Below are 25814 nucleotides of genomic sequence, written 5' to 3' on the forward strand. Positions count from 1 at the left end.
ATATAGTTGAGACAGGACCTTAAAGTAGTCTCCCAAAACCCTTATTATAAACAGAAAATTTAGAGGATTATACAATGAGGTTGTGAAATGTAATCAATGTTTCAACTGACACCAAAAAAAAAGGTTTCATAGCACTGCCCACCCTTTTGTGATTGGTCGAGATAACCCATGTGACCATTGTGCAAATTGATAGGTAATTTGTGTTGAGTGTGGTTTTCATTGCAGTTTATATAACAGAGACAGTCAGGCAAGCCCCCAGTGTTCAGCATTAACGCGACACCAAGCAGTGATATCCAGGGACTTTTATTTCAACACCACGTCAGGTATGTGTATTACAAAGGGCAGCGTGACACACAGCCGTGTTCAGACCACCTTGATTACAGCTTGCATAACACTACAGCATCAGGAAGGTTGTAAAAGTCACCTTGTTCACCTTTTAATCAAACAACTTTATGTTTTTACATAGGGTTATTAAGAACAATACATCAACGATTGGCATAGACTTACTTACCAGTTGCACTATCCTAGATTCAAAAAACCTTGTTAATGTTTGTTTGCACTCAGTGGGGAAGCTACAGTCATGTAGATGCTCACTCTGTCTCCCTGGGCTCGGTAACGTTTTCAGTGGGTGCGGACTGGTTTGGGACGTCCCATCCGAGACGGGGGTGATCCAAACAAAAAAGCGGGGATCCCGGGGATTCGGCCCGGCCAAATAGCCACGTTGCCATGGCTGCGGACAGCTTGGGTCAGGAAAAGGGAAGGAGGGGGGCGGGGTAGGGCGCTGTGTGCGGGCAGGCAGGTGACCCATGTGACACTGCGGGAGGAACCCAGGGTGACAGGAATGCCGGATTCCAAGCCGCTTTAAACTCAGTCCAGCGGGAAACACGGCACTTCCAATAAGGGTTCCGTCTATGTACTCGGTTAATTCTGTACACAGGGGGGAAGGTGGGGGGATGACTCCAGTAGGGTTGGGATCAATTCCACGTCATTTGTAACCCCATACGGTTTAAACCAGAAGCCCAGAATCTTCCTTATGACCCCTAAGCAGGGAAACAGCCCTTATATATTTATACAATAGTAATGGAAGAGACATTATAAACAAACAGTGCAGTAAATGTGCACGTATCAAAGAGAAAACAAGGATTGAGACAAAAAACAAAGAGGAAAGAGAGTTCTGGCATCTACATCTCCAACGGCACGTATACTGGGTGCACTAGGGTAACTCTGTGGGATGTACCATTTCAGTTCCAGGGAGGGGAGGGGTGGGTATGGTTCACGTGAAATACTGGCTGCGCGACATAGGGGTGCACAGGGGATGCACAACATATTGAGGGGTGGGTCAGGTGACCCTTCCTATCAATACCATTACCCGGTTATCACCCAAAATCAGGGCGTTCCCCAATCTTCAGGGAAGGTACACACATTCAGGACTCTAGTCTTCTTCATAAAAATACTGCCCAAGGAATGACTCGGTGGTTACATCCAACTTATTTACAGTCATTCATATCCAGACTGCACATTTCCTCCTACTGCTGTGATGTTTTGCACGCAAGAGTATGCATGTAACAGGACGACACGAAGCCACTGGGATTAAAACGCCACCGTCTACACCGTGTGTCACTACATTACACGGGCCGCTATCCGATATCTGCTTATGAGGAGGGGGGACCGTGGGGCTCGTCCTCCAATCATTAAGAAAAATAAACGCAATGACAACGACAGTTCAGATGGACAGCTACGCAGTTTTTTGAGGAAATCTTCGCCTCGTGGCACCTGGAAGTGCCTCTTCGGCGGCACCTGCCATGGGAATACGGAGCACATGCATCGCCATGGCGAGGCGGTCGCCGTGGCGAGACGTGCTCTGTATCTGAAGATCAAACACAACGGGGAGAACGTGGCCTTCTGTGACATCACGGCTAGACCAGCCAATGGGGTGGTTCCGAGAGACAATGCTGCCCTTCACGAGGCAACGAAGCGATGAGCCACAGACATGATTATATTCCTGAGAAATGATCAGTAAAAAGCCTGCCGCTTCGAATTTCACGGCCTAAAAAACACGAACCTCGCAGCCGGCCTGCGTTTCCTTTGCGTTCCCCGGTCTTCGTTCGCACGCGACCGCAAACGTCCTCGAATGTCGGTTCCTTCGTTTGATGGCGAAAAGCAAAAAGGGAGGACTCGCACCAAACTGCAGGTGGGTTAATCGGACCGAAGGCCATCGGCAGAACTCAGATGGAGATGGGTTCTGAAGCAGAGTCTGGGTCTTACTGCGGAAGTTCAGAAGCACTTCTCCGTGGTTTGGGGGTTCAATTCCATTTCAATTCTGTAAACTCGGGAAATCAATTCAAATTCAATTTGTGAACAGGAAATCTGGACAGCGTGTTCTATTTTTTCAGAGGAAAGAACAGAATTTCCATTGGTATGCTCGGAGAACCTGGATATGGTCCGGCTTCCTCCATTTTGGAAGCAGTGAGCAAAACTGAAGTCATCAACTAACCCAGCTCAGAGTACCGGAGCCTCTTTTTTTGGATTGTACCAACCCTCTATGAGGCCCAAAACCACTTCACTGATACTTTCCCCAAAATTAAACACCCAGCCCCTCCTCTGATGCCTGCCCCCAAGCCCTGACAGCCTCCGCTCAGCTTACATCACAACAAAGGTGGGAACACAACTTAACCGTGAAATTTTTAGTTCATTTTCTGCAAACTTTCATTTCCCTTTTCCTAATTTCTCACCAAGTGTCAGATCTAAAAGAAACCCCATACAAACAGAATAGAAATATACTTTAGTAAAACATCACACAGTTTGTGAGGGGGGGGGGGGGTAACAGGTAATGTGCTGCCCCTAGTTTCTCAACTGGCCATCGTGAAGACTAAAAACAATAGGAAGGAAAATGTTGTGCACCCCAGCCATGCCCTCCTCCGCCCCACCCCCAGCCCCGCCCCCTTGGAGGGAGCGGCCCCTAAAAGCCGTATTTGGCCTGCGTCTGTCGCCGGGTCAGCTTGTTCTCCGCCCAGTTGTTCTTCAGCTCCAGCTCCCGCTCCTTCGCCTGTGGAGAGACACACAACTTTATTCACTCCCCCCTGAGCGCCCACAGTACCTGCAGAACAATAAAGTTCTGTTCAAACGAATGGAGCTGATGTCCAACAGCCAGAAACAGGCTGTTGCTCTACTGAAGGCATTTCCACAGACAGGAAGTCAGCCTTCTACAGACAGGATGTCCATCCCCCACAACTACATAGAACAGTCCATTTAACAGCTGTAACTGAGCAACTATTGTCAGTCAACGATCTGAGAACTGTTTGTTAAGCGTGGCTACACTGCTATTGCAGCAACATCGTGAGAACGTTCAGTGTTAGCTGGGTATCAGCTGATACTTCACATGCACATTTAAGCATTCCGCTTAACCTGCGTATAACGAGGCTAAAAAAGAGAGCTAGAACTAGACAAGCGATTCAGTCAGACAAATCTGAGGCAATTACAGAGAACTGGAGCAAGAGACGAGGCAGCAGTTTAATCACACGCAGCCCAGCACGTGTGGCTTAGCCTCCTTCTGAGCGGGGTGTTTACCCCCACTTTTTTGTTGGCAAATTTTTTATCCTGTCTGCTCCCAGTCTGTGATATCCGATTGCCATCATAGGCCTGTCGTATTGCTGCAACGTCCACTGTCAGTCTCTCAGGAGCGGATCCGGTGGGTGAAATGTGCATCCACAGTAAAGTATTCAACCGTAACAAAGCTTTTAATTAAGGATGGTTGCATTTCGATCAACAAAAAAAAACATTCTTCCATTTTCTCAAGATTTTCAAAAATAAACTGACAAATTCCAAACATTCCAGATATTTCTTTCTGCCTTCAAAACATAAAAACGAGCTGTAAATGGGGAGAATTTATTGCAATGACATGAGAAGATATGACCTTTGAACTGGTGAATGAGATATGTGAGTGTAGGGGGCGGGGCCAGCTCTTACCTGGTGAATGAGATATGAGTGTAGTGGGCGGGGCCAGCTCTTACCTGGTGAATGAGATATGTGAGTGTAGTGGGCGGGGCCAGCTCTTACCTGGTGAATGAGATATGTGAGTGTAGTGGGCGGGGCCAGCTCTTACCTGGTGAATGAGATATGTGATCTGGTGCTTGCGCCTTTGCTGGCCAGTGGGCTGCTCTCCCTTTTTCTGTAAAACAGGAGAGTTCAGAATGAGTGGGGACCGATCAGTGAGCCACAAACGCACATCAAAGGCATACTATGCAGGATTTTTACCAGGAAAATATTCTAAAATAGCCATGCTAAGGATTCATGCACCTTTACTTGTATTTGTTATTCTAAAATGTGTTTGGGACATTTCTGGGCGTGGCGCTCTTTTCTGTGTGGGCGAGGGGTGGGTGTGGCTACGGCGCCCGAGGTTTGGCAGCAGAGTAGTATAATGGGTAAGGAGCTGGCATTATAACCTCCAGGTCACAGGTTCGATTCCCAGGTAGGACACTGCTGTTGCACCCCTGAGCAAGGTACTTCACCAGCATTGCATCAGTATATATCCAGCTGTATAAATGGATGTAATGTAAAAGCTATGTAAAAATGTGTGTGTCGCTCTGTATAAGAGTGTCAGCTAAATGCCTGTAATGTAATGTAATGTAAGATTTTTGGTTTGTTGCTAGCAGCCACAATGGCCCAGATACAGTGAAGCAAAAAGACAAGCTGACAGGGCTGTTCAAGACCAAGAGTTAACCCTCGAAATGCTTTTCCTTGGTGGCTTCAGCCCATTTTGTGGTCTCGATCAGACAATGTAGGTAATGTCGGTCCGTAACATGGTCGGGTGAGTGGGCAGGGTTCAAGATGGAAGAGGAGACTTATTTGATAGTAAACACAGGCTTAAAGATCCTGCATAGTATGCCTTCAAAGACACAGAAACAAACAAACGCTATTTCCACTGCAGTCCAGCATCTTTAAAAGTCTGGTAAGGGGGATTAAGAGCCCTAAGGGTGGGGTGTCACTGTGGACAGTCGCTAAAGCACAGGCCAATACATTATGGGGTACTGGTCCCAAAACCTGGTCCTTGGGGCACCACTGCACCCGCTGCATTTCGTTCCAGCTGTGCACAGGTAACCAGGCAACCGGGTAACCACACCGAGCTGTTAAACCGCACACTTGCCTGGATGTGATGCATCAAAAGCCATCTGCTCCATGTCCCTTGTTAGCTTAGTGTGTCATCTGAGGACAGTTTGTTACCCCAGGGAGGGACGCCCTTGGCCTGGCTCTTTTGGACAGGGCCGGACCCCTACCGTCCAGGCACGGCTGTTTTGCGTGTGACTCTTTTGGTGGGACTGTTTCGGGTGGGGGTCATTCGGGCAGGGCACTTTCAGGTGAAGTTGGACCCCTACCTTCTGGGTAGGACTCTTTTGGGTGGGGCTGTTTTGGGTGGGACTCTTTTGGTCTAGGCTCTTACGGGAGAGGCCATTTCGGGGGGGCAGACCCCTACCTTGCTGAAGGACTTGCGCTGCTCCTTCTCCTCGGTCATGCTCTTGGTCATCCACTGCTGGCTGCCGCTCAGCTGGTCATCGCCTTTGATCTCCAGGAACTTCACCTCCTCCTTCCCCCTGTTCCGCTTGCCCTGGAGCCTCCGAAACTGTGGGAGGAGGAGGAGAGGAGAGGGAGAGGGGGAGAGGGAGAGGAGAGGGAGGGGGAGAGAGAGGGAGAGGAACCCACCCAGATATCCACAGGTTAGTCAAGATGGCAGGCCTTGTGAATCCCAGAATGGGTGGAACTACAATATGTCATCACTAACTGAACCAATCAAGAGTGCTGCACAGCCACCAAGTGGATTGGACAGCAGCCAGTGCTCCTCCCATCACTTTTTTTGATTGACAGTGTGATGGGTTTTCCAGCCCTTCCCCAACCACCAGACAGCAGTGACACAATCCCCCCAATTCGGAAATAAGACCCACTTGACTACCAGCTAGGTATGTAATACCCAATGCAGTTTACGAATTCTTACAATGTTGCATCTGTAACACATGACACAAACCACCACGAGTGGTCCAGACATCGGTTTTTGACTCGCCAGACGTACGTGTTCCAATTCTATTATCTCGCACGAGCTGAGAGCCCATGCGATTATAGTAGCATTACATGCAGGCATAAAGTGGGACTCCCATTACCGCTTCGTCATCAAAAAGGGACGAGGACCCTGGCCCTTCCACCTCCGTCGCTGCAGGCTCAGGGTCCTGGTAGTACCCCCCGCTGTAGTAATCCTGCCAAACAGGAAGCACCCGGTTAGATGGCGCCTCAGAGGTGAAAAGTTGTGCAACTGCTCATGTTAAACTGACTGAAGCACAATATGGAGAACAAGATAATGCATTGCTATGAACCAAAGAGGCCTGATTCCACGATTCCATAATTTTTTCATTATCGACCCTACACAGTACTTTCGTTTGTTAGTTTCAGTTGGCTATCAAACTTGTGACATTGACCAAGAACTCAAAAACTTTAAAATTTAAAAATTTGCTAACTTAAAGTTAAATCAAATGGCAGTGTGTTGCAGCTAGACTGGCAAATCGATGCATGTCGTAGCCATCAGGACTCTGCTGCAAACATTTTTCCAAGGTTTGGGTGGTGAATAACTGGGGAGAAACTCTTGAGTGTGGATCTTACTGACGTTTACTGAATAAGCAGGAAATGTACCAGCAAAACCTTTCAATCTCAGCCTGACATGAACTACAACAACAAAAAGAATTTCAAGTGCGAATCTTTCACGAGTGTAGGCCTGGTAACGGAATTCACCCTGTCGCGGTTACCTGAGAGAGCGGCTGCTGTTCCGTGCCCTGACTGGAGGATTCTGGGTAACGGGGGTAGAACGCCTCCTGCTGGTGCTCCTCCCAGGCCCCACTGGATCCTGGGAAATTCTGTGGTGCAGAGGAGAACTCCAGGGGGGCGTCAGACTGGAAGGGGGGCTCGGTGCCCGGCGGGAGGGGCAGCGTGGCGGCGGCGGGGGGGTCGGGGTCCGGGGCGGGGAGCACCGGGGGGGCCTGGGAGCTCTCGGAGAGGGAGAAGTAGTTCTCGGGGGCCAGCTCCTCGTCACTGCCCTCGTCCTCCTGGGCGATCTGCCGGGCCAGCTGCAGGGCGGCGGACTTGGCGGCCGCCTTGATGGCGGACGGCGAGGCGCTGGCGCCCAGGGGCTGGGCGGCACCGCTGGCGGGACGGGCGGGGGCCCGCGGCTCCTGGGGCCGCTTGGTCAGGGTGTGCGGCACCAGCAGTCGCTGCGTCTCCTTGACGACCAGGTTTCGTGGCTGGGGGAGGAGGGAGGAGAGGCCGCCCGAAGACTGGGGAGGGGGGAGTGGGGGGGCAACAGGGTCAAAACCAGAAACAGGAAACACGTGAACCTCATGAAAGAAACTGGACCGTCTGGTGCCACATTCCGCTGAAATGGACTTCAAGGTCAGAGGATCAAACCACTTTCGATTTAGTCAATTCAGGAAAACAACTTGAGAGAAAGTCTGATTCGCCAACTGAAAACTGCCCACAAAGTGAACTGAATTTCATCATTTCCTGGAGTGACTGAATTCAAAACAACAATCCTGATGGACACGGAGACATTCAGGCTACTGATAACTTTCAGTTAAAGCCTAATACGCATCACACACCAGCCACAGCCAGGGTCCTGTGTCCCTGGTCCTGGACAGCTGAAGCGTCTGCCGGGTGTTTGTATTCAACTTCAAATCAGCAACCAATTCAGACCCAAGAAACCACGAGTGGAGCCAACTGTGTGCCAAGTGCCAATGAAAACCAGCAGACCCTCAGCTCTCTGGGTTTAGAGGGAACTGCTTTTGGTGGGTGGTGTTTGGTGGCTGGGTGACACAGTCGAGTGAGCGAAAGGCACCAAACAAACTCTCTGTCTCCCACAGAAGGAGGCTTATACGGACACAGAGCAAGAACAAATTGGGCCGATTTTTTCCCATTACAGGTTTCATTTTTGGAAGCTTACAGTAGCCTTCCCAAAGCCTGTAATACGCATTATCCTGGCTTTCAGCTAAAGATCAGAACAGCCTGCAATGGGGGGGAGGGGGGGTTATGGGACACTGTGTCCCAGGCCCCGGGGGGGGGGGAGGATATGGTAGTGTAACTATTTTTAATTTGTTACAGATTTGCTGGGGGGGGAGGGTGTCCCAATATATTTTGTTCCAGGTCTAAAAATTCATAGCTGTAGCCCCAGACTGCAACACCGACCAGTGGACAGAAGGCTAGAGGCATTTTAGCATAAACAAAACAGTGGGATGAATCTTACCTGAGAAAGGGCCTTTTTACTCACTGGTTCTTCTTCCTCAGAATCTGACTGTAAAAAATAAAAGATACAAGTACTCAACACAACCTTATGACAATCCGGTAAGGTAAACTATGTGACAAACGTGTATATAAGCACTGCAAGGTGTTTTCTAATTTGTATAAGTTACTTCAATTATTCATGAGATTAATGAGATTACCAGCGAGTTCATATGCACATTGAAAAACCCCCAAAAAAAACGGCCTAGGTCTTGCCAATAACTTTTCCCTTGCCGTTAGGATAGGAAGAACGCTGGAATATCCTTGAGTAACCACAACACTACAAGTGCTGATGTTTTAAGAGTACTCCAATCTCTAATAGTCGATCAACTCACATTGGTACGTTACAGGTCGCTCAACGTTTACTCAAACTGAACACACCGCAGAAGTAACAGACGATGGAACATAACGAAGAAAACCTGCGCAAGTAACACTCACGTCTCCTCTCTGCAGTTCTGGAATGGTAATTTTCACCGGCTCGGTGCGCTTCTTCGGTTTCGGTAAATTCAAATGCAACCCACTCGAAATCGGAGGGTGGGCGCCCTTTGGGTCCAAATTCTGCCCGGGGTCCATATCTGACATGAAAGACGCGGGTATCTGAGGGCTACCGGACCTTTGAGAAGTGTCCCGTTTTGGAGGTGGCAGGTTTAACCCCATGCTTGGTCCACTGTTTTTCAGACCCTCTGGTTCAGAAGCAGGCTTCTTCGGAGAAGGGAGGCTTACAAAAAGTCCCAAACTTTTCCCTCCTGTTTCGCAAAACTTCGGCGTGTCTTCGGATTCGCTCTCATCGCTGCTACCGTATGCTACCAGAGACATGGTGGAATTTTGTGACAGTTAGCGAGCTAACAATCGGGCATTTACATATGGAATTAACTTATCTTACAAAAAAACCACTCCTCACGCGGAGCTACGTGCTAACGTTTGCTTGCTGTGGTACTTTCCTTTTGAGCTGTAGGTAGAGTCGTTAGCTAACTGTTAGATGGCTGTCCAGCTAGGAAACTACTTGGAGTATAAAACGGGCTACAATTCTATATAAAAATTAAAACCTAAATTTTTATTCTCCACTACATTCAACTCAAACTTTAAAATTGCCAGACTTGTAGCAGTAACATTGCATGCTTGTTTGCTGTAGACTTTTTCATTGTCCCAGTACCAATCCCCGTTCTAGTACTGCTAAGTTATTAGCTTGCGTGCAAGAAATACCATTGGTCTCATCGCAATTACATTACTAAACACAGTAAACTTCAGGTACCTAACTTTGCCAGTGTCAGATAGTAGCGTAACGCACCAATATTAAATGCCTTGCTATGGAGAGCGTTATCGGTTTAGTGTTTCCAGTTGGGAGTACACTCGAAGTCGGCAGAATGCGCGATTCAGGCCTGGCTTCAAATTGAGGCCGGGGATTTGGCTAGCAGCTAGGCCGCAACTGGTTGTTTTCTCGCACTGTCTTCTGAATTTGAGTCCAGAACATCTTCCATGCTGCCCGTGTGATCGCTTCGTTTTCGCTCGGTGATACGATAAGTCCAGCGTTCCCCGTCACCTTGCATAAATTCACGATGCTATTTTCATTTGAAGGTAACTTCGGCTAAAGCCTTACAGAGGCACTCAAAACACCAGGTAATGGGACGTTCACGAGGCTCAATGTAGCGCAGCAGCTGGTCACTGCGCAACAGCGCAGAAAACGTAGGGGCTCAGATACCATTACCAAGAGTTTGGTACGAAATAATTTCCACAGAAATAACCACAGATTCTCACTCCTCGCAAACATCAACTTGCGCACCGGCAGACATCTTGTAAATAAATATTACATTATTGTGCTCATCAGTTAATTGAGATGTTAAATTCCATGGTTAAGGTTTACCGATTTCCCACCAAAAATGGTCAAACTTCTGGCAAGTAGCACTATAGGGCCGTGTACAAAACAGCCTACTCCTACTAAACGAAGCACCACCTGCACATGCGTCCCGTTTCGCCTACTCCTAAACGAAGCACCCCCTGCACATGCGTCCTACTAAACGTTCCTCTCAGATCGTCCGTGAGTGAGTGAGTGACCACAATTTGCCATGCATAGCCCACGGCGCCAGTTCCTGCACGCCACGGGAAAAAGACATTGATCGGTATATTAAAATGACTGACAGACTAAATATCAGTGACCCTTACCATGCTCCTGGGGTGCTTCTTACCACAATCCAAACTGAGAAAAAGGGAGAAAGCTCCTGACCTGCAATATCCCAATATTTTTTACTAAACTTTCTCTCCATGTACTCTGTGATTGTTTAAAGGCTTCTAAAAGCCTGATGGGCTAGAAGTGAATAAAGCCTGGATTGGTCATGAATGTTCAGCTGTGGAGTATTCCTTCTGAAAACTGTATTGTCTTTACTGGAAGAGTAGCCCAGAGTAGTGTCACCTGACATTAGCACTGGAAAGTGTCAGAATAAGTCCTGTGTCCGACAATAGGCGCTAGCTTGATTTTTACATTAGTGATATCACAAGCTCTGTATTCAGTTAAACATGGGTAAAACACAAGTAGTTGGTATAAAAGTGTTGATTTCACCCATTAATAAGTAACATTTGCCTGTTTTGAATAAGCTTTAAAGGATTACTTTATAAATGTAAAGTTAACGTTATGATAAGCAGTCATCTTAATATGGTTTAGCTGCAGCCAACAGGGGCCAGAAATCCATTATTTTGCCTTACAGGATCTTTTGGCATTCACTAAAAAGATCTCCCCTTTCCATGCCCACTTTTGTTCTAAAATCCTGGGGCAGAACAACTATCTACTATTTAAAAATCTAAGTAACTATTAAACTGAAATGAATGGCACAGAATTAGTGGCACTCCCAGATACCTGCCAATGTGGCGTAGTTTTGAGTAAGGCAGATGCATGCTGGGATTGTATGACGTCAACTCCCGGCTCTATAGTGTGCAAGTAAGTTGTTTAGGACACGGCCAGTGGTTCTCAAACCCAGTCCTGGGGAGCCCTGTGTATGCTGGTTTTCATTCCAACCACAGTCACAATCCCAGAATTTTAACAGGCTGTTCATTTTTATGAATTAGATCCTTTTTGTGTTTTGGAGTATTATTTACCCTCTCAGCCACATTATGTGCGAAATGGCTAGGCATGCCATGAAGAATAAGAGTCCAATATTCACATTGTGCTATGCTGTAAACGATTATATAAAAGGAGGAAAAAATAGGTAAAGAGGTAAAAAAAAACACTGCTCAAATTAATTACTGAGGTGAAGCAATAGGCTCGTAAGTGGTGAAAGTGTGCACATGCCCACTGAATTTAACCATTTGGTAGAATGAATAAATTAAAGACAAAGCAAAAATTATGAGCCAAACCTGCTTTGTATTAATGGTCGAAGACTACAATATACATTTTAGCTCAATTATTATTCAATTTTTTGTACAAATAATTAATATTTTCATATAAAAAACTATGGTGCACTGTTTAATTCAATATCTAGATGAGCTAAAAGGGAATAGAAAGACCTGAAACCCAATGGGGAAAAAAATCAGAGGAGCGCAAGTTGATTTTTCATCAACTGACAGTTGATGAAAAACAAACCGACAGAGGCCTAACAGTTCTTTACAGTTGTTCTCACTCAAGTGTGCGGCAGTTATTACCCATGAAACTAATTTTCTCGGAATCAGAGAGGCAGTTGCCCACGGTTTAACCCTTTATGGTGTGAGATCACAAATATGAGATTCAAATGTTCTTTACTGCACATTCTAATGCTGAGGTAACGATGGCTATGCTCAAATTGTATACATATGTTCTGTGTTCTTGTAGGAACACACATACAGGTACACTTGCAGGAAAACACTCTTGAGTGTAAGAACAAAGAAAATTTGTTCAATATGAAACATACTTGTAGTTTGACGTCACCACTACTGACTTCTAAGCCTACCGAAAAACATATTGACACTACAAAAATCAAAAAATAAAATACACAAATACATGAAATGATCCTGCCTTCTGTTGTCCATTTTCTTGACTGAGTAAAAACTTCTTCGCCCTCAAATACAGAGCCAAAAGCGGAATGGCTACAGGGAAGGGAAAAGTTGACTTCGACGCATACTTCGTTTTTTATTACCCAAGAACACAAAGATAGAATTGTACCCATTTCTGCTAAAAAGCGGCATTATTGCAACTTGCTATGCCATGCATAAAAAAAGCTTATATGCCCCCAGTTACCACCATGAGTTCTGCTCCTGTTGAATGTCTGAACCTACACAGGTATGGGCTTGCTTTGTACTTCAATGGGAGACCCCCTGGAAAAACTAAGTTGCTGCTGTAAGTGGTGTTGGTGGGCCAGAAGAGGACAGTCTTCCCTCTGGCCAAATATACCCCCAGTGCAGTGATGGGGATGCTGTGCTGTGAGAGATGCCGCCTTTCAGACGAGATGCAAAACCAAGGTTCTGACTCACTGTGGTCATTAAAGATCCCACAATGCTTATTACAAAGAGTAGGGGGTATCCTGGTATATTCCCAACCTGGTAAATGGTAAATGGACTGCATTTATATAGCGCTTTTATCCAAAGCGGTTTACAATTGATGCCTCTCATTCGCCAGAGCAGTTAGGGGTTAGGTGTCTTGCTCAAGGACACTTCGACACGCCCAGGGCGGGGTTTGAACCAGCAACCCTCCGACTGCCAGATAATCGGTCTTACCTCCTGAGCTATGTCGCCCCAACCTGGCTATATTAACCTGCCACATAACCAACCCCTAATTTAATGAGATAAAATTGTTACCTCCTACTCCACCTCAGCTGATGTGTGGTGAGTGTTCTGGGACAATGGTTGCTGTACATCACCCAGGTGGGTGCTACACATTAGTGCTGGTTGAAGAGAGTTTCCCTCTCATCACTGTAAAGCACTTTGTGAGAAAATGTACAATGTAACTATTATTATTATTATTATTATTTGGGGCTGGAGCAAATAATTCAAAACTTTACCTTAAAACTTCCCCTTAAAACTACTTATGGTAGTTTCCAAGAAGTTATAACTATATGGGGTAAAAGATCTTCCAATCAATTAGCTTTTAACGTATGCTAATATTATGGTTGGAGTAACATTGACCCTCTTAAAAGGATATGCATTTTACAGAGTATGTCTTCATCTTTGTAATATATTTTTTCATTATGTCCATATAATTTCTTTATTCCTGCTTTTGTTACTACAGTTATTCATATTGCTGTTTGATTGGAAAGTAAAATATGAGCCATTAACGTGCGCAATATATACTCCATTTAGTTATAAAACTGATCTTGATTATATTCACAAATCATCTTCTATTGTTAATGATGATGCAAAATCAAAATAGTTCAAAACGCACTCCTGAAAAAGCCAGGCATATGATTGGATGAAACGATGCGATATAAATATCCAGGGAAAAACATTTACATTCAGGGCAGTTCATGATCAGAAGATTTTAACCTGTAGCAATAAATAAACCTGCCCTATCGGAATATCGATGTATGATGCCTTGCTGTGGCGCCTGTTTCTTATTCTAGGCCTTACGAGTCAACCTTGATGTGAGGAACCAACAGGAGGGGGTGTCTGTGCTCGGAGGAGGGAAGCAGTTCCGATTTCAAACAAAAACAAGAAGACTGAAGAGAGAGTGGGTTAGACTTCTTGAACCAGGAATTCCTCACAAAAAAGTCGAAGAAAAAAAATCACAACCGTGAGTTGTAACTTGTCAACTTTGCACGCGGTAGAGGACTGTGCAAAGTTTGCGAGCCTTGCTCGCTTGCAAAAATTTTCCAATTATAATTTTTTTTTTTGCGCCGGATTTATTTTGATGTAAAAAGCGTTTGATAAAATAGCTAGCTGCTGACATAAGCTGGCTTGTGGTTACAGTAAAATATTTGTGTAGCTAACGTTCGAAAACTATTTCGAATATACTTTCACTTTTTACTGTTACTGGGGGAAAGGAGAATATGCCCAGGTCGAATCGGCAAAGGGAATACAAGCCTGGCGATCTCGTGTTTGCAAAAATGAAGGGCTATCCACACTGGCCGGCGAGGGTAAGAAACTTTAATACTAGATTTTATTGTATCTAACTTTCTTTACTTGTGCGTGCTCGAAGCTGCTGTACGCACGTTTAACGTTGGCAGTTGACGGGGCCTAGCCATTGCTGTTCACACACTAAGTTTATTAGCTAAAGCTACTGTAGGTGGCTCGTGGCACGCTTGCATGGGGCTGTGTATAGGGGCGGGAATAATACGTATTTGTTGACAGTTATTATGTGAAATAATATTCCACTACCCGAAATAGAAGATGCTTGAATGTGTTCACCGAAGCGTGTCCAAGCGTGTTGGTGGCTAATACCGTTCAAGCTCGCTCATTTTAAATCGAGGCCTACGTCAGTCGAATTGTAAAATCTGTCTGTTTAGCCATGTGGCTAATTGAGGCATGCCAACAGATAAACATGGAACATGAAATTGGGTTTGCTTGTGTATGCAAGAGGGAAAATGGCATTCAGTCCTTCCAGGAATTATTTTTAAGCTGTTCGAAATGTGGGTGGCATTGTATTTTGTAGCTAGCTGGATTGTACAAGTTGACAGGTAGCTTTAGGTAGCTAACTTGATAGCTAGCTTACTGGCTGGCTAACTAGCATGGGTTTGCTTGTAAGTAACTAGAAAGCCTGGGAGCTACAAGTTATTTAACCGCTTAGCCAGCTACGGTGCTACAGATGCCCGTGGTTGATTTTTGACACTGTTGCAATCTGCTTGATTGCCACATTGTTGTACTTGCTAGACTAGTCGAGTGACGGCGCGGCGTGTGGTTCTGTCCGACAGCCTGAATGACATGTAACCACTCAGGACGGCGGGAATCCGTATCAAGTTACTCCAGAAGCAAACAGTAACTGTTATTGATCTTCCCCGTGAGGGCGTGTTGTTGCGTAGGTGTAATGGAGGACACGGCGGAATGGCTCATTTCCCCCAAATAACCTCAAGCGCTGGAAATCGTTTGATCTTGACACGTTTCAATACTGAGTTGTCGCTATGTGCAGTACAGCAAAGCTGGTGTAAATGTTTTGCTAGTTTGTGATTCGTAATAATTAATTAGTGAGTGTTACTTCTGCATCAACCGGTCGGTTATCTAAGCAGGCTATATTTAGCAGGAAAATTGGGCAATTTGCCAATTTCAGCGAAATTACTTTAAAATGGTTATTTACAATTAGTTTCTTGGATGAAAATGGCTGGGGTGTCTCTCTGTCTACATTGTGGTGTCGAGGAAAAAATCCGTGTCCTGTGGTGAGTGCATTGCGGTGTGTTGTAGGAGGTCCCGTTATTCACTGGCGATGTTAACCAGATGTCATTGGTCACTAGCCTTATTAAACATCCCAACGTGTTCGTGTTTTGAATATAACATTATATTACATTTATTTAGCAGACGCTTTTATCCAAAGCGACGTACAAAAGTCCATACACGCACTGAAACTAAAGGTTGAAATTTCAACCTCGGTTCAGCCTGAATTCTGAATTGGAGTGTTTAACCAGAGTTTTTGGTTGCATAATTGTTTTTGAGATTTTTTAAATGGGTTGAGGGTGAATCTTTTAAAAGAGTCAAGACATTGTTTGGTGGAAGCCTTGCCACATTTAGCCTAAAGGCCTGGATTTGGACCGTTATGACATACTCGATTTTGGTGTTTTGGCAACAGGTGTCTAGGGGCTAATGCTTGACGGGGGAGTTCTGCAGGCAGAGATTCACAAAAATAATTAAACCTTTTTCTGTTTGCCACAAGCGCTCTCTGTTATGTAACCGTCTGAAAAGCTTGCACTCAGTGAATAAAAATGGCTGCCAAATGGGAAGATGCTGAAAGAGCACGCAAGTTGGCAGACATTCGGCTGCTGTAATTAATTTTTGTGGATGAACATTTTTTTCCCCCTAATTTTCAAGAACAATATGCTGGTAGTCTATGATGAAATGTATGGGGAAACTCTTCTTGGTTGCAGCCACCTTAATTGTGTAATCAACAAACAAAATAGAACTTTCAGCTTGAAATCCTTCAGCAGCAACCCTTACACAGTTTACAGTGAATAATCTTGTTGGGAGCCTGGTGGTCTTGGTTTCCTTAGCTCACCCCTGCCCTGTCCCAAGAAGTGGGTGCCACAGGTGTGACTGCGAAGAACATTAGAGGCGGCTGGAAACAGGCAAAATTTTTGCAGAGAGCAGCCATTAGTTGGCGCTGGAGAGCGTCGGCGGTCGGTGTGTGCGCCAGGTGTGAACGCGTTTGGCGAGTGCGGTTGCGCCGGAGGCCTTCGACAGTGGTGGGGAATCCGTGGCCGCTGTCTGGGCCTGGCGTGACGCCCGGGAGGAAGCGGGTGGGGGGCGGGGCCATCCACACCGCGCGGTGACTCAGGCCCAACGGCCCGGCTTCCTGGCGGTTCTGCGGGTGGGGAAGGGGCGGGGGGGGTCACTGCTGAACAATGAACCCCCCCCCCCAGTTTTGCACTAAACAGAAGAGGGGGCGGGGGGTCAGGGTGAGAGGTTGTATCGCCATTGAGGATGGGAGAGGATTCTGGACTGAATGCCCCCTACACTGGGGAGTGAGGGGTTGGCTGTTTGGGCGGTTTCCAGGTAAAGGTTCTGTTGAGGGGTGGACTCATGGGCTGTGGTGGTTGGGCACCACACTTCCACCCTGGAACTCTGTGTGAACTGCCCCACCCTACCCCACACAAAATAATTTGATTACAGTTTGAATTGGCTGTAGTGTGAATTTCCCGCCAAAGCCGCCGCGCTCAAACTCCCCACTTCAAGATTATTGGCAGAATTGGACACTGACTGGGAGTTTTAGTGAGCAGGGAGCCCTCTGATTGGGTCAGAGAATGTGCACCAGCTCACACGCACACTCACACACAATCACACACACACACATGCACTCTCACACACATACACACACACACTCACACACACACATACTGACACACATGCACGTACTCATACTCACACACACACATACCCTGACACACAAGCTCACACACACACACACACTGACACACTCGCTCACACACACACACGGTGCAGCAGCAGGCAGCAGTCTCACGGCCCAGGGCAGAATCTAAGCTCCTCCCCCAATTCAAACTGAAAAAGGCAACAGAGATAATCAGTGGGGCGTGTGTGTGTGCGCACACAAGTGTGTGCATATGTGTGTGTGCGTGTGTGTGTGTGTGTGTGTGTGTGTGTGTGTGTGCGTGCAGGTGCTTGCAGCGAGGTCAACTGACTGCATGTTGCCTCAGAGAAACTTTCAACTGCAACAGCAGCAGCATTGGCAATAGATCCCACACACACATGCACACTCGCGCGCACTCTCACACACTCACACACACCCGCTGCACACACACACACACACACACATACCCGCACACACACACCCACTCTCTCTCCCTCTCTCACAAGCCCTAATCTCACTTTGGCAGCCCCGGATGGTGTTGGGACGGGCGCCAGCGAGGGCAGGAAGCTGTGGGATATAACGGCTGTGCCCGGCCCGCCTCCATGCGGGGTGAGGGGCGTGGCTAGAGCTGCCTGCCGGCAGGCTCCGCCCCAAATACCAGCCCGTCGCCACCGCTGGGCAGCTCGTGCTGGGAAGAGCTTGGATCTCATATGTCCCCTTTCGCACGTTCCTGCAGGCGTCTGAACAGCCTGGAGCTTTGAGCGGTACAGTCACAGCATGGTTTCCCAACGCAGGGAACCGTTTGGCAAGACATTATATGGGCTAATTATGTAGTTACGTGCAGATGATCTTGCCTTGCTCACTTTGGAGCCTGTTTTCTATTTGGGTAAATGCTCAATTTGTCTGAGTAGATTATCTTATCTAACAGGACAGTGGTGTGAAAAGACTGAGGGCCTCTTGGTGTATGCTCCTGGACGCAGTAATCCAAGGGATTCGGAAGGTTGTTCGTAGAAGTCTGTGAATATAAGAAGTTGCTCAGATTTTACTTAAATCTGGCTTTTTGTAACGTGTATGACCAGTACAGGGATCCTACACAGTTTAGAGATGCGTGGTAAGTCAAAGATCAGCCTTGCTCTGACATATGGTGTGACTGGTTTGATGCAGTTTATTTTTAAGTCATTTAGGTAAAGTACAGTTCTGCTCCCACCCAGAAAAAAACCGTATTCTTTGTGTTAGTGAGATTTTGCCAACTAGGAAGCAGGTAGGTAACAGGAGAATTTGCACAGACCAATGGCAATTGAGTCTTTCAGTGATGTTTTTAAAAGAGCCAGAAAGCCAATTGGGTGTTGCCCTGGGTTGAGGGAGGAGGGGTTATGGCTTGAATTGGCCAATGGTTTTCTGGAAATCCCCTTGGCTGAGTGCTGCCCAAGCCTCACAGTCCTGGCCTAACAGCTGTGGAATGTGATTGCACAGGTGTGGCTGTTAGCTGGGCTCTCTGACAGGTGGCACCACAAACACACACACACACGCGCGCGCACACATGGACACACATGCACGTATAGTCTGACACACACAGTCAGACACATGTAGACACACACATACACAGACGCACACACACACAGTCAGACACATGCACGCACACACATACACAGACGCACGTAATCACACACGCATACACAAAGTTTGTGCACAGCCCTGCCTCTCAAGACTGTCTGATGGCCTACTGGCCCACTTCACACTTCCTGTGATTGGCTAGGCTTCCCTGAGTCTGACTGGCTGGGCTCGCCTGAGCCAGTACATTGGCCCTGTTCTAGAATGGGGTGATAACCGTAGTTACTGGAGTGGTAATACCGCAGACTTCGAAAACCCGTCAGATGCTATCACACCATTTTCCCAACATTAGAAGTTCAGTCCTTCTTCTGTTGACACCGTGACATCCTGCTTTGATGCATGGTGCGATTGCATGTGTCGTTTAATTTCAGCATTTGAAACCGAAAAGCTACCAACACATGCTTTGTTTGACCAGAACAGTTCTGGAGACGGATGGGTAGTGTTTCTGTGGTAATTGTGTCTTCTGCCATCTTTTTCTGTCCTTTCTCTTTCTGTTCCAGTCTTTTAATGGTCCATTAAATAAACTATGGGAAAGAGGGGGGGAGGGGTACATTTTTCTGGTTTTTGGAGGGTGCAGTAACATTGGGAGTCGTCATTTGTGATAAGAACAGTTGTTTCCCTCAAATGTATTTTCCTACATGGAGTGTGAACCTAATTTTTGCTCCGCCCTTCAGATCGATGAACTCCCAGAAGGTGCGGTTAAGTCTCCCTCCAACAAGTACCAGGTGTTCTTCTTCGGGACCCATGAGACGTGAGTACATGGTTTCCATGGCCATGGCGCCATGGGGTTTCCTACCCAAAAACGGAAGGGCGCAACTGAGCCCGATCCAGCCTGCTTCTCACAAGACTCTCGGCAGTACTGTAAAAATGACGGTTCTTACCCATTTCACAGGGGTAAAAGCCAAGGTGGCAGGGGGGGGGGATTCAAATTAACCGTGTGTTTACCGTCCCACCAGGGCGTTCCTGGGCCCCAAGGACCTGTTCCCGTACGAGGAGTGCAAGGAGAAGTTCGGGAAGCCCACCAAGAGGAAAGGCTTCAGCGACGGGCTGTGGGAGATCGAGAACAATCCCACAGTGAAGGCCGCGGGACACGAGGTAGCCGCTACATTCTGGCGCGTTGGCTTGCGTGGCTACATCGCGTCGTGTTCATTTAGCATGCGCCACTTACCCACAGCGGCTTGCACAGCTTGCATTGTGATGTCATTACGATGTCATAATGCAGTGTTTGCCAGCTGTGTTCCTGGAGATCTAACCTGTAGGGTTTCACTCCAACCCTAACAAAGCACACCTCAGTCAGCAGCTAGAGATCTCCTTGAGCAGCTAAAAATCAGGTGAGTCAAATTAGGTTTGAAATTAATAGCTACAGGACAGTAGACTCCCAGGAACAGGATTGAACCTGGATGCAGTCTTAAATCCATCATAGAGCTGATTTTACTACAATTCATGTTGTAGCAATGCACTTGGACAACATCCTCTGGTTAAGCTGTCCCACCTACACTACGTATCATCCAGTTCTGGAACTTGAGAGCGACCTTTTGCTAATGCTTTGGTTCCTTCATTTGATACTACCTCTTAGAGCAGTTATTCTGAGATCACTGTCTGGCATCCCTAGTGGGCTGTCTTAACCATGGCTCCTCCTTTCCCCTCCCAATCTCTCAGCCTGAGAAGAAAGAGGCCCCAGCGAAGGGGGCGGGGGCAGGCGAGGCGGCGGCCGGGCCGGGGGCGAGGGGGGGGGACGCCGAGGGCAGCAGCGACGAGGGCGAGGGAAACCTGGTCATCGACGAGAAGAACGAGAAGGGAGCCGCCAAGCGGAAGGCCGAGGACTCGCTGGAGGTGAGCGCCACCGCGCGTCGCCCCGCCAGTCCAGAGATCGAGCTTAGCATTAAACTGCTGCTTTCAGCTAACGCCTGCTTCAGCCATAAACTGCCTGCTTCCCATAAAGCTTTCACCATTACGCTGCTTAGTATAAATGCTGCTTTTCAGCCATTAAACTGGCCTGCTTTTCAGCCATTAAACTGGCCTGCTTTTCAGCCAAAATCCCCTCGTTACAATCAGCTTGATTGAAGGTCTGAGGTAAAGGCGGTAATGAAATTTTGGCATTCCAACGTAAACCAATACATGGGATGCTTCGCTCTCATGAAAATAGGCCAACAAAAGACCCTTGTACTTGTAAGCATTCCCTCAGATGCACCAAACAGAAAAAGTATCTGAGTGGCGAAGGAAAGCGTGTAGTCTTACCCGGTGCTACTGGAACTGGATTAATTTAATGATATCTTGTTTATCAGACTCCAAGGTAACGTTTTAACCTTTCCTCTGTGCTAACAGTAGCACAGAGACAGTGGAGACTGCTCTCCACCAGTAGCGTAGCTCTATACACATCGCTATCTATCTTGGTAGAGCGGACATGCCTTTCCCATGTGTAGCCTGCATGGATGCAATTGTGTATCTTGCTATGGCACTAGTATATAGACAAGTGACTACAGGGTGCAGATATCCTGGGTGTATGTGTTAGGACATGTCAAATACCAGGTTCAACTGAATGCAATAATGGCAATATACAAAATGTAAATGTGTGTGTAGTGGAATGGCTACACGCGAATGGCGAGCAGAAGACTGTTGGTGAGTCTCCTCAAACCATTCCACTTTTCCCCTTATATACCCAAGGATGAAGGTGAAACCCCAAGTCCTCAAATGAAGACACAATCCTGCTTGCACTGCCTCCGTAAGCCTATCGCACTGGGCTAACCTTTGTTGCTGGCTCATGCTGACTAATAACTGTTCACTTGTGAATGGTGTTTGTTAGTCAGAGCCCACTGTACCACACCATCAAAGACACCAGCTTAAGGTTTACATGATGCTGATCCGGGAGAATGTTCAGCAACTGCCATCCTTATATCAAAACTGTACCTACTCACGGTCTGTTTTCCTTTTGGGGTTTTATAAGGGGCACACATTGGTTGACCACCCTGTTCACTAGACAGGGTTCCTCTACACAATAGCAAAAGAGGCTGCAGCAGTGAGCTCAGCTGGTGAATACTACTGGGAGGAAAATCCCTCCAAATTGGGACGCAAAGAGCGGGGATGAAAAAGCTTTAACTTTGAAGAGTAGTTTTTTTGGTTCTCAGTGGTCTAGAACTACATTGCTTTTATTTCCCAGCAGTGATTGTTACATCAGCATTAGAATGTTCAGTTGAGAACATTCTAATCAAGTATTTGTGACCTCACAAGGGGTTAAAAGGCTGATACCATGGTGGCTGTGTTTTAATATCTGATGTAATTAACTCTGGTGTTCCATTTCTAGGCTTCTCCAAAACGGCCCAAGGATGCTGAGGGGGAGGGAGAAACGAAAGCTGACGGCAAGAAATCCGACGCCGAGGGGCCTGGCGGAGACCGCGCCGAGCTAAAGGCCAATGACAGCGCAGGGGCGGGGCCCCCGGTTGCCCCGCCCACCGCCACAGCTCCACCCCCTGCTGTCGCTCCACCCAGCGAATTGAAGCCAGGGAGCCAGGCTAACCCGGCGACTGAGGGCCAATTAACGGCGGAGAAGGTGAGAGGGTGAATCGTGGCTGGCCTCTCGCAAACATGTGACCTCTGAATGTGAGTGATAGTCATGCAGCAGCAGAAGCTGATGTTACAGAATATGACACATCACCTTGGTTGAAATAAAAATGTTTTTTTTATTTTTTATGCAGCATTAGGTGGAATCTCTGGTATGTGCTCTTGCCATTAAAACAACCATGTTAAAATCATATGTGTATAAATATAAACACTGAATGAATTTTAAAGATTTGCCACTCATTTAACCATAAGCAACATAATTTCACCGTATATGATGAAGGGTTCGTTCCAGTCGCTTATTTTATCCGTCCTCGTCTCCTCAGTCCTTCCGTGACTCGGAAATCAGTTGAGGTCCGCCATATATAAGGACATTCAAATCCGTGTAAATGCTCCTTGGAGGAGAAGGGAAGCTCCCGGAGGATGCTTCAGTGAGGAAACACAGCCTCGCTGTGGAAGAAATTTTTTTGAAATGATCCACCTGTGGATCCACCTCTCCACATCTGCCACGTCTGTAATTTACGTAGCTTCAAACTGCCGCTTGACTGAACAGGGACGTTACATTTGCCTAATACTTGTTGCCTTGATTCCTCCGTCCTCGTATCTCATGCTTGCATGTCTAGGAAGAGATGCAAGAAGTGAAAGTAAGCGATTGGAATGAACCCACAGAGTCTGATAGTGATATGTGGGAACATGATTCTTAAGTCTAAGCAGTGTTGCTGGGCAACAACTTTTTCACATTCTAGAACTCTTGAAGATCTCACATTCTGTTTTTTTTGTCCCCCCTACCCCCACCCTTTCTTCTTTGTATTCTCCTGCCTAGGCTTTGACAGACAGCGCTTAACGCCCTGAGAAGCTTGGAGGCCCCGCCCCCTGGCCCCACCCCCCATCCCAGAACTACAGATCGTTTTTGGAGACAGAAAAAATTTGCAGAATTTCTAGGTTTTTCTGCAGTTAAAGTAATGGAGACATTTTTTTGTTGTTGCAAGAACTTAAATATTATGAAAGAAAATACAAAGCTCATATGCCAGTATTGGATGTTGTTCATCTGGGATCCAATTAAGCTGAGTTGCAGAGACCAGATATAATACAGTATAGACAAAAGTTTTAGCCTTGGGGGGAAAGGGTTGTTTTTTTAAGTGCAATTACAAAGTCTGGCCACTAGGTGATAATGAAAGATTAAGTTAAATATGAAACACGCTTGGTTCTCTTTTCAGATGTTAATTTGAAAGAATAAAACTTCAGTATTTCAGATACAGAATTAGCAATGTTAATCCATTTGAAGAGGAAAATAATCACTCTGTTACATACTCGATTTGAATCTGTCTTTAGTTTCAGTTTGTTAGTTTGATACACGTTTGCTAATCGCTGTATGTATGTTGTGCTTCATAAGAAAGAAAACATGAACAAGCCTGCAATAGCATTCTGGGATTCAAGATGTATACATATTATCTTAATTTTATTCCCTTTCTGACCTAACTTGGGTTGAAATAATTAGTTTTCTTACGGATGATGTTCTGCACAGTGTTTTAATTGTTTTGCTTTAACTGTGCATCGCTTTATATATACACCAGTCAGACTGCGTGGTTGATATTAAGATAAGTGGCATGCTAGAGCTGACCAAATGTTTTAAGATATGTCACCAAATGACAATTAGCTCCCACTGTGCTATTGAATGTTCCTGGAGAATTGATCTACTATTTTTATTGAGTTCATTGATATTTAAGATGTTTAACCCAGCTGCCCAATTTATTTGAATTTTATTTTTTTTCATTAAACCAACTCAAACTTATGGGAAATCGGTAACATAATTGGATTCGGTCAAACGGCATGAGTAACTTGCTAAAACGCAAGCTAAAACATTCCTAGATGTTGCCTTTAAGGTTTCCGAGTTGCCTCACAGGTACCAATTTAAAGTTTTATGGTGCAGCAAAATTATAGCCAAGCTTCAAAAGACAATTTAAAAAAAGATTTTATGGGGATGTACAGTTACTGGTCCCATGGTTTTTTGTTTTTTTTTTGGGTGTAGTGTGGTGCCATTGAGGCCCATTCATAACTTTTGTCACTGATACTTGAGGTTTTACAAGAGACTTTATCCGTACAAAATCCCTGGCAAAGAAGCTGAATTCACCGAGGGCTCCCTCACTGTTGACTAACGTGTTTTCCTGTTCTTTGTAGACTTCACCATTTTAAAAGTGCTCTGAAGTGAACCTGCACTAAGCTTTGGGGATGAAGTGATCCCGATTTGTAACTGAAAGATAGATAACAACAAAACCAAAGCTGTTATCCTGTTTTATTTAATTTTTTTTTCTTCAGCGTATTAAACATAAGAAGGTAACAAAAATCGAATCGAAGTGTCTTAAATGTTTATGTATTCTCAGTATGAGAAGTGTTACCCCCTGGTTGGGTCAGGTTGTCTTATTGTTGTGACTGGAGAACTAAATTTATTTGTTGTTTTTTTGTTTTTTTTTCTGTTAAAAAAAGTTTCCCTTATGTAACATGCACTTATCGTTGCTTTAAATTATGCGATTATGTTATGTTGGGAGCCCCTGATCTCCTCCCTGGATGTTGCCTGGAGTGTACTGACCTGTGCCTAGCCCGTTTGAAAACATGTTTGATCGAGGCTTTCATTCAACTTGATTTCAACACCGTTTTCCCTTTCACCCACCCCCCCCCCCCCCCAAATCAAACTCATCCTTTGTAATACTGACTGAGTGCATGACTTCTGAGGCCCCCCCTTTCTGAAACATACTGAGACATGTAATGCTTTTTTTGTGTTGTAGCCTGATCATTCATCATGACCCCGCCTCCTCACCCCCACGCTATCCCATCATCACATCACATCTTTCTAGTCAAGTCTCTTTTTAGAGTAGTTGGTTGGGAAATTCAGACATAAAACACCTTTTTTTTTTTTCTTCTCTTTTATGCAGATTGATACTCAGCTATGTTCTAAGCCTAGTTCTGCTGTAGCCTTCAGTTCATTTGGTTAAAACAATAAACAAGTTGATTATTAAAAATGTGCCTGCTCTGTATTATTATATTTTATTTTGCATGAACATTTCCAATCTCATTCTTTCTCTCTTGTAAGATGAGGTTGATGCACTGCAGGCACTAATGGAAGCAGAAGTGGTTTGTGAGCATCGTCTTTCAAGTAAATCTTGAGTAAAAAGGTAGTGCTTGTGTGTGTTGATCAAGAAAAGGGGAGAAATCTCCGTTGTGCTTCATTATGTGTCAACAGGTGGTGCTGAAGCATTACTTTGACTTGTTGGCAAAAAGAAGAAAAAAAACATTGAGCACTGGTAATATGCATTACACAGAAACTCAAAATGGGACACCCATAATCTGACTTTAGAGCAAAGTTGGACCAGCAGAACATAAAACGGTGTATTTCAAATTAGATAAATGTAGGAATAAAATCTACTCTTTATGACATCAG

General features: G+C 45.9%; 2 protein-coding genes and 1 long non-coding RNA gene across 4 annotated transcripts; 2 read left to right on the forward strand and 1 right to left on the reverse strand.

Annotated features, from left to right (window-relative positions):
- Positions 1-287: 287 nt before the first annotated feature.
- prcc (proline rich mitotic checkpoint control factor) lies at positions 288-10154 on the reverse strand. 2 transcript variants are annotated; one of them, XM_064345403.1, is made up of 8 exons: positions 9596-10153; positions 8746-9110; positions 8273-8320; positions 6786-7310; positions 6150-6242; positions 5471-5617; positions 4103-4168; positions 288-3046 (listed from the first exon to the last, which is right to left on the reverse strand). In XM_064345403.1, exons 2-8 carry the CDS (start codon positions 8962-8964, stop codon positions 2960-2962), a joined length of 1185 nt encoding a protein of 394 aa, XP_064201473.1. In that variant the 5' UTR covers positions 8965-9110; positions 9596-10153; the 3' UTR covers positions 288-2959. The 2 variants fall into 2 exon arrangements, with proteins under 2 accessions (XP_064201473.1, XP_064201472.1); XM_064345402.1 differs by having other exon boundaries at positions 8746-10154.
- LOC135260225 (uncharacterized) lies at positions 8106-9374 on the forward strand. Its single transcript, XR_010331513.1, has 2 exons — positions 8106-8370; positions 8658-9374. It is a non-coding gene; the product is annotated as an uncharacterized LOC135260225 (long non-coding RNA).
- Positions 10155-13813: 3659 nt separating the features above from the next.
- On the forward strand, positions 13814-25395 carry LOC135260212 (hepatoma-derived growth factor-like). Its single transcript, XM_064345433.1, has 7 exons — positions 13814-13996; positions 14247-14339; positions 19498-19574; positions 19780-19918; positions 20483-20656; positions 22125-22370; positions 23202-25395. The coding sequence occupies exons 2-7, from the start codon at positions 14253-14255 to the stop codon at positions 23220-23222; spliced, it is 744 nt and encodes a 247-aa protein (XP_064201503.1). The 5' UTR covers positions 13814-13996; positions 14247-14252; the 3' UTR covers positions 23223-25395.
- The last annotated feature ends 419 nt before the right edge of the window (positions 25396-25814 follow it).

The sequence above is a fragment of the Anguilla rostrata genome, chromosome 8 (genome assembly GCF_018555375.3).
Source record: "Anguilla rostrata isolate EN2019 chromosome 8, ASM1855537v3, whole genome shotgun sequence".
Taxonomy (NCBI): Eukaryota; Metazoa; Chordata; class Actinopteri; order Anguilliformes; family Anguillidae; genus Anguilla; species Anguilla rostrata.